Source organism: Botryllus schlosseri, chromosome 3 (genome assembly GCF_051294905.1).
Source record: "Botryllus schlosseri isolate E-star chromosome 3, Bs_hap1, whole genome shotgun sequence".
Classification (NCBI taxonomy): Eukaryota; Metazoa; Chordata; class Ascidiacea; order Stolidobranchia; family Styelidae; genus Botryllus; species Botryllus schlosseri.
In genome coordinates, this window is record NC_137238.1 from 5,191,370 (window position 1) to 5,209,902 (window position 18,533).

General features: G+C 40.3%; 1 protein-coding gene and 1 long non-coding RNA gene across 4 annotated transcripts in view; one reads left to right on the forward strand and one right to left on the reverse strand.

Moving 5' to 3' along the window:
* Positions 1-18,533, forward strand: part of LOC145436601 (L-rhamnose-binding lectin ELEL-1-like) — a 119,924-nt gene that overhangs the window by 97,598 nt on the left and 3,793 nt on the right. For 2 of the 3 annotated variants that reach the window (XM_080313990.1, XM_080313991.1), the window contains exons 2-3: positions 13,736-13,844; positions 17,467-17,517. In XM_080313990.1, coding sequence (XP_080170116.1) covers positions 13,790-13,844; positions 17,467-17,517 — 106 coding nt within the window. In that variant the 5' untranslated portion in view covers positions 13,736-13,789. Of the gene's footprint in view, positions 1-13,735; positions 13,845-13,938; positions 14,767-17,466; positions 17,518-18,533 lie in introns of those variants that run through there. The other variant, XM_080313989.1, reaches the window with a different exon arrangement.
* Positions 1-18,533, reverse strand: part of LOC145436620 (uncharacterized) — a 251,531-nt gene that overhangs the window by 87,393 nt on the left and 145,605 nt on the right. The gene's annotated exons all lie outside the window — the stretch shown is intronic.

The following is an 18,533-nucleotide window of genomic DNA, read 5'->3' on the forward strand; positions in this document are numbered from 1 at the left end:
TCGGGCTAACTCGATGGCAAAATGAAAATGACTCGAGTGGACTCGAAGTGACTCGGAATGCCGTAAATTTGTTAGAACCATGGACGCAACAAACTAATCGCGTAGTAATATATCAGAAGGTCGCAGCTTGGTATTTCGCTAACTAAGCAAGTAATTATGGCAACCATTGGCAATCTGTTAGTTTCATCTTTGGTCGCTAAACCATATTATTAAGGCCACTTACAGGTACTGAGTACCGTTGTTGTACGCTCCAACGACGTAACAACAATGGGCCGTTCGGCTTTCTGAAATTTCAATCACTAGGGCCTATAGGACACATTCATTAATATATTTATATTATATTCATACTTTTTTCTGCTCCTATATTTGAGGATATTTGGCCACAATATTAATAGACTTCTTATCAGAAGTATATACCCGAATCTTGAATTGGAATTACAATGATCAACCTAAAATGTTTTGATATCAGATCAGTCTCTATTTATCAATCTGTTAAAATCAAAATATGCATAGTAGCTGCAAAATTATAACCCGATATAGCTATTATGATGGCATCATACATTTGTCCGCCCATATGGTGTCTATATCTTATAATTAATATATATCAAATACAACAACAATTATATTCAAATAGTTATATATGTAATGATTCTTTTCGTGTCAGGCCTAATTTGATACAAGAGTAAATCACATTTTGACGATGTGGTTTTACTTGCAGTCTGCTGGATCAGCTCACTTTTAATACGACTATTCATTCCCGCCAAATAAGGCCTACTTGGAAAGGCATAGAATACCCCTATAAATGCTGCGGCCCGCGGCGTCATCAAAACTGGAAAACTGGCCCGCGAGCACATTTGAGTTTGAGACCTCTGATCTAGGCTCACCTGTCTTCTAGATTTTGAACATTTTTACTACTAAAATCGCGCAACTGCATATTTATTGTTAGAAAATAAAGTTCGAAACAGAGGCTAAGGCATTGTGATAGCGCAATTCATCGTAGGTATTATGGAATGTATAATAATGATATTATTCTAATGTTATTGTCGCACTGATTCCGATTCGGCTTCTCAATTATCGATCTATTCGGCGGTAACATTTGCGCAACACGCCTACATTTCAATAGCGACCACAAAGCTATGTTATCAATCAAGAACGCGGATAGCTATGGCGGTGTTTGTAATTTGAATTTGTAATTGTGAATGTCAATTCCACGGCAGTTTATTTTTCGCCGGAGACCGTATAGAGACAATGTATATTTGAAAACTACATTGTGATATATAGGCACCGCCATGTCTCCTAGTCTGTTTGATCAATGAATGCATCGTGCAATTCAAGATTTCGTAACGGGTACATCGAATTTGCGAGTGATGTTGGTCTCCAGCGCGACATCAACTTAAATTTGAGGATTTTGAAATGGGAGTCCGAATCCCTAATCTTGAATACGTCACTGTATTAACCTCAAAAGGACATTTTTATTCTGCCACAAGAATAAATATACTGCTCGTGCTGACGATTTAATAACAAGTTGCGGCAATATTAATGAATTAGGCACAAAAATAAAAAATTCGCAAAGAGCCATATCGTATGCCCCAAAGAGCCATAGGTTCCCGATCACTGGTATAGAAGAGATAGCGAATAGTGATATTTCTATAAAAATAGTAATCGTTCATTGGAATTGTGGATTATTTGTAGATATCTAGTTATTTGGATAGGGAATTCTTGCTCACATATTTCGAAATATTATGATCTAATATGTTTATGATTATAATAAGAGCCTATATATTCATGTTCCAAAAGAATAGTCACATTAAAAGCACGGTCTAACACTTCTCCCGTTCTAGCGTATATTTTCGTGATTGCTTGGGCGATCAAAGTAAATGAGGCTTTAGATATCAATTTGCGGTAATATTTACCTTTCGGATAGAACAAGCTTAATATATGCTTATCTGTCAGAATGTATGTTTTATATACATTGCATTTCTGAATATTCGCGCTATATTAGACATGCGATTTATTAGATCTATCTTAAATAGATTACATAGATGTATGTAAAATAATACAACATGTGTTCTGTACAGATCAAGTCATCCAATCAGAGGCAAAAGAAAATAAATGCTTTGTAAGTAAGAATCCATTAAACATTTTGCAGTCAACAATACAGTAACGGTATATTACATATGAGTGCCGAAATTGTTGCTATTGTAAAGCATTTAGAGAATAACATAAATTGAAGTTCATATTCCTAGAAATGTCCTGTCGGATGTGGTCGCAATAATCGTAGGTATTCGTGCATTTGGTAGGTGCATAGAGGCCGTACGTTGCATTTGTGATGGCGATAGCTCGAAAATTGCCGCTTACGGCTGTAAACTATAACCGGTAGGTGGCGAGATGATACATTTTGTTAGACATTGCAATGTGAACGTTGGTTGTAAATCTATCTTACATAAACTGCCTTTAGGCAGGACCTGCCAGTTGACGAGGTATATATTATTGCAGTGGTTTCAAAGTCGCTGGTGTCCAGTTTTCAAGTTTTGAAGCTTCGTTTTTTAAACTTGAAAAATTAATTTTTCGAAAATTTTTGTAATTCTTTCGGGTATATCTTGGTCTGTCTGCGACGATATATATATATATATTTATTTAAAATGATATCCAATAACATAACTGACCGAGATCTTGCTAAAATAGAAATTAAATTTCTCCAAAGTAATTTAACCATATGATGTTATCTAGCACTTAATACTGCTGTATGCGTTACTTTTCACAGGCCATATCAAGTAAGTACACTGCAATTTCGTTTGACTATATTCTGTTGGAATATGAGACTGCATCCTGCTGGAATATGAGACTGCATCCCCTGCATGATTCTCTACAATTTCCTTTCATCTCGGATTCGAGCTTATAGCTCGATGTTATATTGATAAGAGAATGCGGAATAGAGCAGTTGTTCTGCCAGGCCATTTCCGTGAATTGCATTGTTATTGGTTGGAAGCCGACAGCTACTCTATCTACATATGGTGCTGTATTATCGTAGCATTGCTAACAAGTATAGTAACTACAGATGGAAGACGTATTGATCTTCACTAATGATGCGTAACCCAACGAATCACTCTCTATAGATGTCCACGGCGCTACAATACATGATATCCGCCTGGACCATGGACGCATGAGAAATGCTCATTGAGCATGTGACTTTTGTCTTGGCTATTGGTTAGATTCGGTTTAGCGTTAGGGTGTCAAGGTTGTGGTAAGGAAAAGGGTTGTTATGCGTACAGGATATTGTGATAACATTCACCCGAACATAGTCTTTTTCCACGTGAATAAGTTAGGGATACAATATTTCGAGATCCAGAAGAGAATACACTTTTTACAAATCAGAAAACTAATAGAATCGGACAATAAAGTGGGTAGTTTGAAACTTATTACTAGAAATAATGTTGTGTTTATAAAAATAAAATGGTCATTTTTCCAACTCGACTCCCGAATGACCCGCTTCAACATAATACTACTGTTGCGTAGACTAATCCTCTAACGTATTTACTTGTCATCCTTGCCGTCACTGCCGTCGAAGTCCAGATTTACCGCCATTTAGGGCGTTTTTCTAGTTGTGCCTGTACCATCCCCATGGCTGTCAAGGCGGTAAAGAAGAACGAATTACCATAAGAGGACATTTGGGCGTCCTCGGACGACATTTTCGAGTTCTTGCTAAAGGAGAACAGATCTTCCTAAAGTCGTAGTGATGACCTTGTTTTTTTTTAGAAGGAACATTGATGGTAACCCTAGATTGACCGCATCACCACCACTACATGCGGTACGGGTATTTCGGCATCTGTCTCAAAACTTTGACGTATGTTTAGATACTTTAAAGCCGACTTCTCAAAGTAGCTGTGTGATGATGTATGTGTTTGTTTATGGTGAATAATTTCAGGCGAAGAAGACATTGAGCAGATCAAGGCATATATAGAAGAACGGAATATTGTGTCTTTTGAAACTGATATTAAGCCTGGAATTGAGGTCGCAACTACCGCACCAAGTTACCACCACGTTACGACGCAGCCAACGTCGAATAGGAACGAAACAGGTTGTTGACGCGTCCTCATGAAACTATATGCCTTTGATATATCGATTGGTCTGAGTTGCAGAAATGTAAGCCGCCCTAAATTGATGTGACATAAAACATAACATCGTTGGGTTATATTCAGGCCTGTTTATTTTTGGATTTCTCCAAAAATAACAAAAATAGCTTATTTTTGGATGTTTTCTAATTCCAATGGTTTGGATTCTCCAAAAATAAGAAATAAAGGTGTTTTGAGCCCTATTACTACTGAAAAAATCCTCCAAAAGTATGTTATTTTCATGTATTCAAGTCCTCCAACACATAGATATCATCAGTGATCTTGATCTAACTTTCAAATACATTCTACACAAATTTAGTCTTAGGCCTGGAGAATGCCTTCTAAAGAATATTAATTAGTGCGAGACGCCCCGCCGAGACCCTCCTTGATTTTCGAGATATCGGCCCCGAACGTCGCAATCGTGGGAAACATCGAGGTTAGGGGTCCAAAAATGAAGGAATGTCTAACTCTTTAAACTCTCCAATCTTCAAAGCCTTTGCTCCTGAAAAGCGCTCGTCAGTAATGCGCTTGAAACCTCGGATCCTCCACGAAGTTGCATGCCTCATTGAACTTGACAGCCCAACACCCTCTGACCAGAAAACCTTGTGACGGTCCTCGTTGTCCCAGTCCTCGCCTGGACACAGATCTCGAAGGCGTTCGACCTGGCGCATGAGCTCCTGCTGCTCCATGATCAGAACGTCAAGACCATAAAGATTCGTGACGGTGGTGCTCAGCTCTGTGAGACCGTGACCATGCGATCGAGAACGTTCAGATGGATCCACCACTGCAGCAAAGGTGCACACGCCGCACTGTTTTCGTCCATAACATCAAGGAGTTTGGTACGGTTTCCAGTCAACCAAGAGGCCACCTTCTTCATTGACAATAAACGAGCGTCAACAAACATGGGGTGCGCACTTTCCATCAACTGGATCAAGTTGTGTTGCCGTCTGAAGCATCAGCAGATCAGTCCCATCATCGTGTGGACGAAGTGATTGTGACAGAGGTGGCGGTATATGATTTCGCCGTCACCTTTGCCTCACTCAAGCTGCCTTCCCGTCTTGTCTACGTGTCGCGCTGTGAAACTTATATATATAGCAGTACAAAGGCGGAGGGGCAAGGTCAGCAAAAACGTGAAGTGGATTGAGTGGAAGTAGTTCTAGCGTTTCGGTGACCCCTTCCCACACATAGATGCTGTTTTTGTGTGTTTTCATGAGTTTTCTGGTCGTTTACATCGCTCTGACTTGTTTATTTCACTGAAAAACTTGAAAAAACATCATCCCAAAAAAATCTTTATTTTTGGATGTTTTCAAATCTTATTTTTGGAGAATCTCCAAAAATAAAACCCAATATCCAAAAATAAACAGGCCTTATCGGAACAAGTCACACACTACAATGTGATAAGACACAATGCGACATCACAGTCACAGATAGGAGGATGTCGAACGACACGGATCAGTAGCTATCCTTTACTCTAACATCCACCTCAGCCTAGAGCAGTGGCTCCCGAACGGTGGGGAATAGACGCATTTGTTCAAAATTATATACATGACAGTCCACATATTCACGGTGTCACATACGCAATGACCGTTACCAGTTAACTGCTCTGGAATGTATGTATCGGAAGTTATATTGCGTGTTGTTACCAAAACCTCATTTTTTAACTCTGGATGGCCAATGATGGCGTCACAAACGGATCCAGCACGACTAGTTTGACGTGAAGTATAGCTTTCGCGAAATTTTTACCGTTACTGGTATCGGTTCACAATGCGTTTTATGTTGCAGTTATAGGCGATTGTCTCGCGTACTGGTGTGGTTGGGTGTCTTGTGTGGTCAAACCAGCAAATAGCTAGCTGCTCCGTCATGAAAAAAGTGTTGGGTAGTGAGGAACAGGACTGTAACTGCCGCACCCCAACCCCCCCCCCCCCCAATTGGCGGGGTGAGCTCGAAGGGGCCCAAAATTATTTCGTGAATTAACATTAATTATAGAATATTTTTTTGGAAATTTATGCCACTTTTTCAAAAAAAAAATGTCGCGCTAGTTGCGCGATTTATATTGCCGGATATATTGATTATTGGGTACCCTTCCCCCACGAAAATACACGTAGATTTCATAGAAATGGAGACTTCGGCGTTGGCCATAGCTGCGCCCCGACGCACCAAGACATTTGAAGTTATAGTCCATGTAACATGCGACTCCGAGAAGTGTGCCAGAACGATCAGCAGTGAGTAGAGTTTGGCCGACAAGGAATGCCCATGTGCTGACAGAAAACTTCGATATTTAAACAATATACATATGTGTTTAATTGTCCACAGGCGGCTAAATGTTTGGCACCGAATGTTCCTGTCCTGGCGATCTGAACCCCACAGGACAAATGCCATCCCGCAAGGAAAAATATTTGCCAGTAAAGCAATACCAATTTGAAATCTTGTGTGCCTTTTAGTTTTGGCGATTTCCATATATTTTGACATAGCAGATATAGGAGGTCACGAAATAGAATAATGTACCGAAGTCAATATACCAACGGGTACGCCCGAAGATGTCTAATACTTATTTAGGGGTGTTACCTTTCCCAATACACCTCACTCAGCTCTACCCGTAAATCTGATTGCGTGAGCAGAGAGGGGATAAAAAATTGATAGAAAAATATATGCAATTCCCGATCATATCGACCGATTCAAACATGAATTACGGTATATAAATTTTTCGCGTTTCGCGCATTTAGACTCAATGTAGCTGATAAGTAACGGGAAAAAGCGTACGGGCTCAGGGGACTGAGGGGGTTCTAGGGGGCTTTGTTTGGTTTATCCCCCTGTGGAGGGCCAAAGACCAACGTTTATTGGAGGGGCGGGGGGGGCTGAAGAAGTGCTGTTACGGTCTTGGTGGGGAATAAAGGCTCGGAATAAATCTTAAGTGGGGAATGAAGACATAAGGTTGGGAACCACTGGCCTAGAGGGTGCCCGATGTCACAGTTCTTTTCGATGTTGATCTTTTTCGACGCCGCGGTCCTTTTTACTAGTTATTTCCACTCCTTGTGAGTGCTTTCTTTCGTCGGGTCTTTTACTGTTTTTTTGTCGCCGTAAGAACGACAACGGCAGGGGGAAGAGGAGCCCAGATAAACCTCCGACGGGAATCGAACCCGGTGGAACACGTCAGATTGGTGGGCGCTTATCGTAACCACTACACTATCTTCCCCGCTCTATATACTATGACAATATACTACAGTATACCAATATACTACTATTGAATAGTATATTCATATTGAAATGAACCCGAATAATTTCGGCTGACACTCGTCAAGGGTAATCGTCAGCAACTAGTAGAGAATTGGAATAAACATTGTATATCAACAATCGTATCACAAAATATGACTTGGCAGTATAATAGAGCCTATATTAAACAACAACGTCACATTTCTTTCAAAGGATACCTACCAATCACAAACAAGTTAACGGCCTCGAACTGCGCCTGGAAAATAACAGCTTTGCTAACATTTCAGGCCTAGACGACACAGCAATAAATGGAAATGTTACAATAGTTTAAAGGCTTTTGACATGATTTACTGAGAGTCGGTATAAGTTCTACAAGTTGGTTCAGTAGAAGGTATAGGGAAGTTTTCATTGTGAATACGGTGTGACTAAGCATAAACGCTCCATGATACCAGGGGGCATAGAGTAACACTAATAGTTAGACGACTGAAATGATTCATTTGCTAACGCTATATATCGATCATAATTATTAAATCCCCACAACGAGTTGTGATCAATTTTCAATGTTGTAGAGTTTGCCGCAGAATTTTAAACCTAAATTTTATGTTAAATTTCAGAATGCAATGCTCCCGTTTTCAAATTTCCGGACAGAAACCACAATAATTACGTGCTATTTAACGGAACTCTACCAGAGATGTGGTCGGTCACAGTTTGCGTTTGGGTAAATCCTTGGAAACCAGAAGAGTTCGCCAAAGGATCGATAATTAGTTATTGTACCGCACATGTGGATGGATGCAACACCTTTCTTGTAGAGTTAACAAGCACCACAGTAGATGTTTACGTGAACTCTCTATCATATAGGTTCGATCAAACTACAACTATTTCAGCCCTCTCCCATCTTTGTATTGTTAAGAAAATGAGTGTCCTAAGGTATTACATCAACGGAACCCAGCATATATCGAGATATATTCATCAAAACATGGAATATGTACCGGGAGGAGTAGTATTGATCCTTGGTCAGGATCAAGATTATAAAATCAATGGAAAACTGCCGGGTCCTCCTGGCCAGAGCGATGATGGATTTCACGGTGAAATGCGGGGATTTCGGCTGTGGAAGAGAGCTCTGAATAAAGAGGAGATACTTGACATGTTTCGAAAACGATGCAATTGTGTAACCGATTCCTGGATCAGTTTCAATGAGTCAAACTCCATCATACAGGGGAATGTTTTCGCCACCTATAATACTTCGTGCGGTTGATTAGGGATTCGTAATATTGCTTTCATGTATCAATGTTAATAATGGAACAGTGACGAATTATGACATCACTTAACCGGCTCTTTGTATAAATAGTTATTATTAAGAATTTACAGTACACTTATGAGAACGGTAACTCGGGGGACTTTTTATTTTTCCGAATAATGGCCTACTCCTAAGAGTTCAAAATGGTATACGTAGTCGTCATTTCAGAAACTTTTCGACGTGATCAAATGAAGCAATATCATATATAAGCCATATGGACTCCCTATAAGTAGTAATAAGCGAGTCTGTTGCATTTATATCATGATCCAAGCTTATCAGTATTATCAAAGCGGTGTTGTTGTTGTTGTTATTTTTGTTAGTGGTGGGTGTTCACTGTTCAGGTGTTTTTCGACTACAATGGCCATTTACACCAGGCCGATACTCTTTATTTTGATTCCGTATGTGAGGGCTTGTGGCATGGCCCACTTCTTGGCTTTTTACTAACACCGCTCACACGAATTGGGTGGAGAAGATGAGCCTAGATAAAATGCCAACACTTGCATTTATATCGTGTTTCGGGCATATCAAGTATTATCAAAGCGGTGTCGTTATTTGACTGTTTATCACAGCGGTTCTGTTACAAATTTGAAGATATATTCTGACATTTCTGAGGTACTCACAATGTAATGATTGGGCAAATTTTGAAGGCAATCTGCCATTAAGACACCATATTCGGAATTTAACATGATTCGTCTGCTTAAAATCACTATCATACGTCATTGCTGACGGGTTAGGACTTAAAGTATAATTTTAAACTTCGTCGGTGACTATTACGACTCAGTCACCGTTAAAGTCTTACGCGGTGTGTACACTGGACCATTCACAAGACAGCAGCGATTATTTGGTATTAACGCGTCGTGAAAGCTCTTTCGCATGCAACCCAAGGAATCTTGGATATGATGTTCCGAGCCACAATTTTACACTGAGGCAGTCGAGTATTTATGATTGGGCAAAATGGTGTACGTGACTGATTCGACGATTCTTTTACAGGGGTATGACATAACGACGGGAATTGTTCTTAAGAACACACGATTTGTAAACAAGCAATTGTTGTAAATATCTACGCATTTTCATTGTATTTAAATAAACTTTGGCGACGTGTGGTTTCCGGGGATAAATGTACCTAGTGGTTAAAGTTATTTGAGTTATTTGCTACAGCACATCACTTTACGGTTATCCTGTTGTGAGCAGTATGTAAGCATGTATCAAAGAACTATGAGGTCTGTTCTAGTAAATAACTTTACGTTGAAGACGAAGGTAATTAAAAGAATGGAAGTGTTCGACATTTTTATCACAGATTCGAACGACATCAACTATGATATTGTAGTACGTACTCGAATATTTAATCCTATCTTTATAGTCAATATGACACGGTTCACCTCCAATAATCGCTTTGGGTGTGTTACTGACTGATCTTTGCGCAATTAATAACTTTTTGACTTCGTTTATCGAGCCCGCTTGTAACACATCCGAATGTAAAAGGCATGCGTCGAAATATTCCGAAAACACTCATTTGTACAGTAAAAGGTCGGGGATCATATCATCATTTAGAGTTGAAACATTTCCGTTTGACGTGAATTTACAGGGCTACCTATATTACTTGTTTCGACCAATACCGGAAGTCATACAGCTGACGGGCATTGTGTACTAAACTGCAGCGTATGTTATGGTGGAAATTTGGGTGTACTTTGTACACAGAAAAAGATAATCTGCATCAGATCACATGACAATCTTTCGGGACAACCCTCATCAGACTCCTTTGACATACAAATATAAGGCGCGAGGTTGCTGACAACTGCGTTGCATGTTTTCAATATTTGTTCATGTAAATATGCTTTGAGATTACCTCAAATGACAGATTTCTAGAATCCGAATTCTAAACTTTTCGCACTTCGCATGATGCAAAGTAGAAAGTAAGATCTGGTAGGTTTGCATCCCTTTAGCGAATAAAAGTCTATTGTCAAACTAACAAACTAGCTCAGGAAAAAGGATAAATGAATCTAATTTTCGAAAATTGAACATATTTCATTTGCATTATTCATTTTATGTTAGCCGATAAGATGTATCTTTCAAAAGTAGTGAACTCCTATTGACTACACAAACTGTGCGACCACTAGAATAAATCCACATTTCGAAACTATATAGGTGCGCACTTTTAGGACATCACACTCTCTTCTACTACTTGAAGTAGCTTTGATGTGCTATTTTGATTTTTAATTGAGTATAAATTAAGAAGCAAGTGGCATAACCAGATGAATACTTCGACCACGATAACGTCCCATCGCCTCCATATCGCCCCCTCTAAATCCAAATCGCCCCACACGGGGCTTTAGCCACATGATCAAGAGCCACTGATCAGGCTGACACTCGTCAGCAGTAACCTCCAGTACCTATAGAGATTTCCTAAATAACTTCTTACATCGATTGCAGTCACGTCCGTAACAACACTTCGTCAGCCCCCCCCCAAAAAAAGACATTGGTCTTGGGCCCCCCATATGATGATAAACCGAACATCTGGGGGGGCATCGCCCCATCAGACCCCCCTCACACTATACTCCGTTTACCGCTACTTATCATCTACATTGGACCTCCGTTTAGCGGTCAACTTTTCCGCCTACACGCGCCATGCGCGAAAATTTTCTATCATTCCTGACTGAATATTTCAATATGATCAAGAATTGCGTATATATTGCTATCAATTTTTATCCTCTCTCTGCTCACGTAATCAGATTTACAGGTAGAGCTGAGGAAGGTGTGTATGAAAAGGCAGGCCCCTCAATAATAATTAAGCATTTGCGGGCGATACCCGTTGGCAGGAACGAAACAGCACTTCGTCAGCCCCCCAAAAAACATGAGTCTTGGGCTCCAATAGGGTGATAAACCCCCCTCCCCCATCACCTTCTTTGCTTTTTCCACGAAGTTAGTTGTAGGCCTACTGTCTAGTGAGCCAGCGCCAAGCGCGAAAAATTTCGATAATTCATGATAAAATCGGTCCATAAAGATCGGGAATTGCATATATATTGCTATCAATTTCTTGTCCTCTCTGCTCACGTCATAAAATTTACCGGTAGAGCTGAATGAGGTGTCTTAAAAACTGTAGGGCCCGTACGTCTGACTCCGTAACAGGATGATATTTCGTGACCTCCAGTCTGCTATTTCAAAAAATATAGAATTCGCCTAAACGTAGGCTACTAAACTAAAAGACGCACACGATTGCAAATTGGTATTTCTTCACCGGCATATAATTTTTCCCTGTGGGATGGTTTTTGTCGTGTGAGGTTCAGATTGCCAAGACAGTATTTTGTATTTATAACGAAGTTTTTTCGGCCAAGGTTTTCTCGCAGCCGATCGTTCTGGCACAATTCTTGGGGTCGCATATTGTATGGCATAAAACTTTATATGTGTTGGTGCGTCGTGGCGCGGTAATGGCTAACGCCGATATGCCCATTTCTATAAAACTTGCGTATTTTTTCTTGGGGGAAGAGTATCCCGAAAATAAGATCGTTGGCCGCTTGAAATCGCGCCTAGCGCGGTAAATTTTCGAACAATTTTCAAAAAATACTATACAAATTATGCAAATTCACGAAATAATTTTGGGCCCGCTTCAACCTCGCCCCCCCCCCCCAATTGGGGGTTTGGGGTGTGGCAGTTACGGTCCTGACAATGGAAAATGTCTGGAAAGTATAAAATGAGTTTGGCTCGTCTCATTATACGGTTCTCATGTAGCATTTTCCTGGAAATCAAATATCAGATTAGAATTAAATTTAGATTTCATCTAACTCTGCATGCATAATGCGACTTATATACTTTTATGAATACTTAATATTATTTGTCTTCCACGCATGTTAATCATAAGCCAATTTAGCGTTAGCTACAATCTGGGGTTGCTGACTTGTGACTACATTATTAGAGGATAACAGCTTTCAAAGGTAGCATACTATACTATAGTCAGGACATTACTCACTACCTAGAGTAGATCTCTCAATTATAGTCACCATGCACTAACTTCCGCAGTTATCGTTGCAGTCAATCTTGATTTATCGAATGTTACTTAAGCAACCTTATTGTGTAGTCAGCTTCTCGGGTAGCGAATGCGCATGAAATAATAGTATGGTGGCTCTACAGGCGGTTGTCAGGTTACCTAAAGCTGTATATGCAAGAAGTTCCAAGACAGTGCAGTAAACGTTTTGAATAGCAGGTAAGATAATTGTAAGGGAAGAAGTTGCGTTCATAAAATTCACTATTACGGGTTTTCTGAGCAGGTCTCGTGGGTTCCGTGGAAATCACGATACACATTCAACTCATAAATATGATTTGTGATGATCCTCCATTCTTGGCCATCATTGATTGCACGCGATTAAGAGCGATCGATTGTCTAATAAAGAACGTTATAGTGGTGCGTTGTTTGCTGTGGCATACATACATAGGAAAGGCCATTCTATCTTCAATATATATACGCTCGTTCAGATATTGATATCACGTTTTTTTCTGTTTCATACAATACCATGACACTTTTCAAGGTGAAGCTTCGCATGCATACATCAACGGAATCTGAAACGGAACCGCAGCAGTCAGACTGATTAGCAATTCGTATTCATTGTAATGATTTAGTTTTGGTAAATTACCACTCTGTTAGAGGACAGTTCATTTTGTGCACCTGCAATCCGTAGTAAATTATACACTATGGGTAGCTAAATGAATAATGTGGTAGATGTTTGCTGTTTAGGGTCAGCAAAAATTAGTGAGTGGTCTCTCGAATGCTTGCGTATTAGCGTTCTCGTTCCCCAGTCTTTTAGAGATCAGGAAACACTGCTTCTGAACACGTCTGTATTTGTTGTCTATATTTCCACTGTGAAACATGAAAGTTTCTGCTGAACACCCCGCTAAATAATTATTGTTCATAGTGTTGTAGGGTAGCCTACTGAAATTAGCCTGAGTAGGACAGCTGACTTTCTCGTTTTGTCACGTGAAATGCACGCAGAGTACATTGCGCTCAATATAATCAATTTCGGGAATAGTTTACGCCAAACCAGAAGCGGGTCTTATAGTCACTATGCGTGAAATTCAGGTAAAGATAAACAAAAACCTGATATCTATTTTGTTTACATGAATTTAGATTGTACTTGTAGTAGGCTATAACACCAGACCTTAGAGGCGGTTTGGGGTCGAAATGCCGAACATGGACGTAATTTGCGTGTTTATGTTATTCATGGTTTCAGTTGCAGGTAACAGTAATCCTAATATTTGATTATTGTACGGGATTATAATTAGTCTGAATGTATGTCAATAAAATGCAACTATGTTATGGTAAAAATAGGATTGCGTCACTTCCTGATTACTGTAGCCGGTAAAGTAAATGCAGCTGATCGACAGGTCATCAAAATACTTATAAAATGACACCTCACGATGACCTCCTATACGCTTTATAGGGTTAACGTTCTCAACGATTTCATCTATTTACCATATTGTGACTGTAGGCCGTCGAATTTATGCATATACTGTAATCGGGACATTGTTTGTTGCTTGTGATATTTGTGGACTTTTTCGGCTACGATGGTAATTTACACCAAGCCGATGTGCTTTTTCATAATGTCATATCTGCCTACGTGTAGCACAGCCTACTTCTACACTCTCCGAGTTGCGCGGATTATTTAGCGTAAACGCCATGCGATATTGGGATTGAATATGATTCATCTAACGCTAACCTCATTGGATACGCGAGTAGGCCTTTATTCACGACAAAAAATGGTTGTTGGTTTGAATGGCAGTCCCCACCAACTTCCGTCTGAGGTTTATCCCCGCTCCTCATCGCCGACCTCACTACAATTGCAGTGACTCAAAAGAGGTCAGGCCGCGCTGTAAGTCGGCACTAAAGATCATGTGAAGGGCGCATGAAAGTGTGAGAGAGAGAGAGAGAGAGAGATATTGATTCGTGGTTGGAAGTGCGAAAGGGAGATACGTCCGGCAAAAATGCATTGAACTGATGCTAAAATGTCATGTCGTGGAGCAGAAAGCCCCGCATGGCTATGAGCACCACTATTGCATCCAATAATATTATTATTATTTATTTGATTGTATTACTAAAATTTAAACAAATGTCTTCAATCTCGTTATTCTCCTTATGGCGCAGACTTCTCCCCGGATTATGTGAGTATATTTACCAGTTTTAGTGTCAATAAGGAATATCATATTAATGACAATCATGCTAGATTCTATTCCTCCACTCACTCGTTCAATTTTCATATTTTAAGCAGTTTGCTAGACCGATCTGAATACGTGAACGTAACTTCCAAACTCGCCGTGAAGCGTATTAGATTTTTTGCATTCAGTAACTATCGCATGCATACTAATGTATGCCATAGGTCAGGGGCGGGCAACTTCTCCAAGTCGGCGGGCCGGATATAGGAAAATTAAGTACTTGGCGGGCCGGATTGCTGAATCGATACATTATTCGCCCATTTATCCACGTATTCAAGGAATAAATCGCATTTAATGAATGTATTTTAACGACAGCGATGCAACTTCAAAGCCATTTCTCGCCAATAATGACGAAGACAATGTCGATTTGAGAACAGCACTGTCATACAGCAGGGGTGGCCAATCTTTTTGCCAGTCACGGCCGCATTTCGACTACTCATGTAGCCTACGGCCGCATTCCAGGGAATAGTCGTAATGAAATAGCAGGACGCCAAATACTCATGTTAAAGTGTCTATGTCCATTGTCCATTTCCGGCGAACTCCGTACGAATCTATTAAATAATGTAGGCTGTTCATAGTCGCGACAAGCGCAAAAATTTTCCAGATTCATTCATGAATTTCGTCATTAAAATTAGTAGTTCTACATATTATTTTTCATCCGATGTGATCAGATTCACCGGTAGAGTAGGTGGAGGGTCGGTCAGGGCAGGCCAATTATTATTAGTCACTTTGTTGCATGCTGTTGTTTGCATATCTTGACCTCCCGTCAGGATTGTCGATATAGTGAAGTAAACACGATTCCGAGTTGGTATTTCTATATGTGGCGCATCTGTTCGCAACTGTACTGTGGGGCTCTGATTGCAAAGTGCGCAACTATATTAAAATCGAAAAATAAAGTCGCATGGAATCGCTGCGCGAAGAAACTTTCACGAATAATTAAAATCTTTCAAGAAATCGGGAGTCAATTCGTAAATTCAAATTATACGTCGACGGCCGCCAACACCTACTAATTGAATTACGTGTCCACTGCCGCACAAATTTGCTTCTACGGCCGCAGGTTGGCCACCCCTGTCATACAGGTACCACCATGTCTGCTTCTCTCTGATCAATCAACACACGGTGCAATCTTTCATTAAGATTTCAAGGCGTTCAATAAGCCCGGTACCCCAAATTTACCAAGATATCAATGCATTAGGGTTAAGTAGGTGACGAGATAGCGTGGTTATTAAACTGTGCGGCCTGTCTATCTCGATATTGAATTCATGCGGGACGCGGCCTTGAAATTTGAAATTGGCTCGCGACCCGTTTTCAGTTGGCGACACCTGGCATAATCGGTGTCTTTCAAAAGCCTAGAAGTGTGCGCCGTGCTACAAGTCGGCGGTTACGGAATCAAAAATAAGAAATATCGGGCTGGTGTATATGACCATTGTCGTCGACAAACACCATTATTACCACATATGACATTAGGGTTCAGTACATCGTAAATGCCGATAATGCAAGTCTTCTCGCTTCGACGAACTTACGCGTAATCTCCACCCTCGCTCGCTGTACAGTGTACATACATATGTATAAAAACATACAATCACTATAATGTATGTGAGCAAGTAGTGGGGAATCTCGGAAGACTGGGGCCGGCGGGCCACATTATCATGTAAGACGAAAAACTGTCCGCGGGCCGGACAAAATCCCTTCGCGGGCCGGATCCGGCCCACGGGTCGTATGTTGCCCACCCCTGCCATAGGTGAAGAATAAACTCTGAATTGAACCTAAAAGTTATCCGGTTTATCAATAGGGAAAGGAGATGTGATATAACGTTGGTTAGCGTTGGGACCCCGGGAAATCCCGATCCCGGGATTTGAACCAATGCCGACCCAGGGACTAATCCCAATGAAATCCCGGGATTTGTGAACATCATGTACCAAGGCTTACGGAGCGCGATATCTCTTATTTTGGTAATAAAGTAGTGTCACAAACTCGGCTGATTGGCTAAAACAATGGTATGAAACACGCGGCCCGTGTCGGCAATTTATATTTTCAAGTATTCGACAATATTGAACTGGAAAATATCTTATTTAGGATTTTAGAACTTAAAATTCACTCCAAAACCTCTCCAAAAACCTGAATCGCTATCACATGCCAAATGTCCGCTAGCTGCGAAATTGTAACGCGACAGCTTTTACGATGACATGATGCATTTGTCGTCTCGCATGGAGTCCAATTGTCTGTAACTCACTATTTCGTCAAATTATGCCAAGCAGAACAATATCTTAAATAAAATATTTAAAAATATTACATTTTCGAGGCAAACGTGAATATCACAATAGTGAATCACATTTTCACAATGTGTATGGAATGCCAGTCTGCAAAGTCCGTCAAATAAGGCCTACTTGGAAATACATATTATACCAATATTTGATGCTGCCGCGTCATCATAACCTACGAAATTGACCCGCGAGTAAATTTGAGTTTGAGACCCCTGGTCTAAACGATCATACTCTTGATGCTTGCATATTTTTGCATCATTATTACAAGGAATAAATGTTGTTTGTGTAGCTTGTATGTGTATTTTACTACTTTTCCAATCCCGGGAAATCTCTCTAATCCAGGCAAACACATTTAGCGAATCGACATTTATTCAATTCAATTCAGGCACAAATTCAAGAAATGGCGGATACTCACCGGAACAGGATAAATGGACAGGTGATAATCAGCTGACTGGAAATTACTTTTTGTTTTTAAGATTTCGAAAATCAGACAGTGTCGACGAGTTTGCATAATATTATCAGTCAAATTAGCCTGCTGAGATCGCGGAGCGACGTTTCCCTTTTATCATGCTGGCAGAATGCAACTTCCGGATTGCCATGATATCTTTTGTAATCGATAGGAATTGAGCATGCAGGAATACTAAGAAACTGCTTATGAATAGTAACTAATTTATGGTGATTATGACTAAAGGTCATATTCCATGGGTCACAAAATGTGGATGGAATCTGACCTTCGATGAATTAATGTCTTAGCAACATTACGGTGTACTGATTACGTGAAATTCGACAATGCCCATTATACATAATCAAACAACAAATCAGCCGCCAAACTAAATTGTAGGCTTCATGTATCAGTTGAATAGCAGGTGAATATTACTGTTTGTACTCATGGCGCAGGTTGTTACTCATGTTGGCAAAGATGGTTGACTCGTTATTTGGCATTGACATCGCTTACAGTTGGAATCAGACATGGGGTGATTGCTTCATGAATGTAACCAATTGCGATTACGATTACTTCTGAAATCGGCGATTACGATTACAGCAAAAGCATCTCGTACTCGATTACGATTACTTTGGATAAGTATTTACCATTACTCACGACTACATTTCTTTTGCTTGTTAGAAGTTATCTTTGGAAGACAATATAACCATTGCGATGAAAAGGCCTCATGAGAGGTCTATCTTTTTAAATGATACGTCATGACGTGATTTCCTGTATATGTCATAATATACCCTTGCATGATCTACCGAAATAGGCATTTCGGTGCCGGCCAATACCGCACCGCCACTCACCAAGATATGCTACATTGGCAGAAACATTGTGTATTTGTCCATTGTCCATATAGCCGCCCATAGTCGACTCTTCTCAATCTGAGCCCCACAATACAAATGTCGCCTGGGGCACCCACTGAGGGAAATGATTTGCTCCGTGTAGAAATGACAATTTCGGGG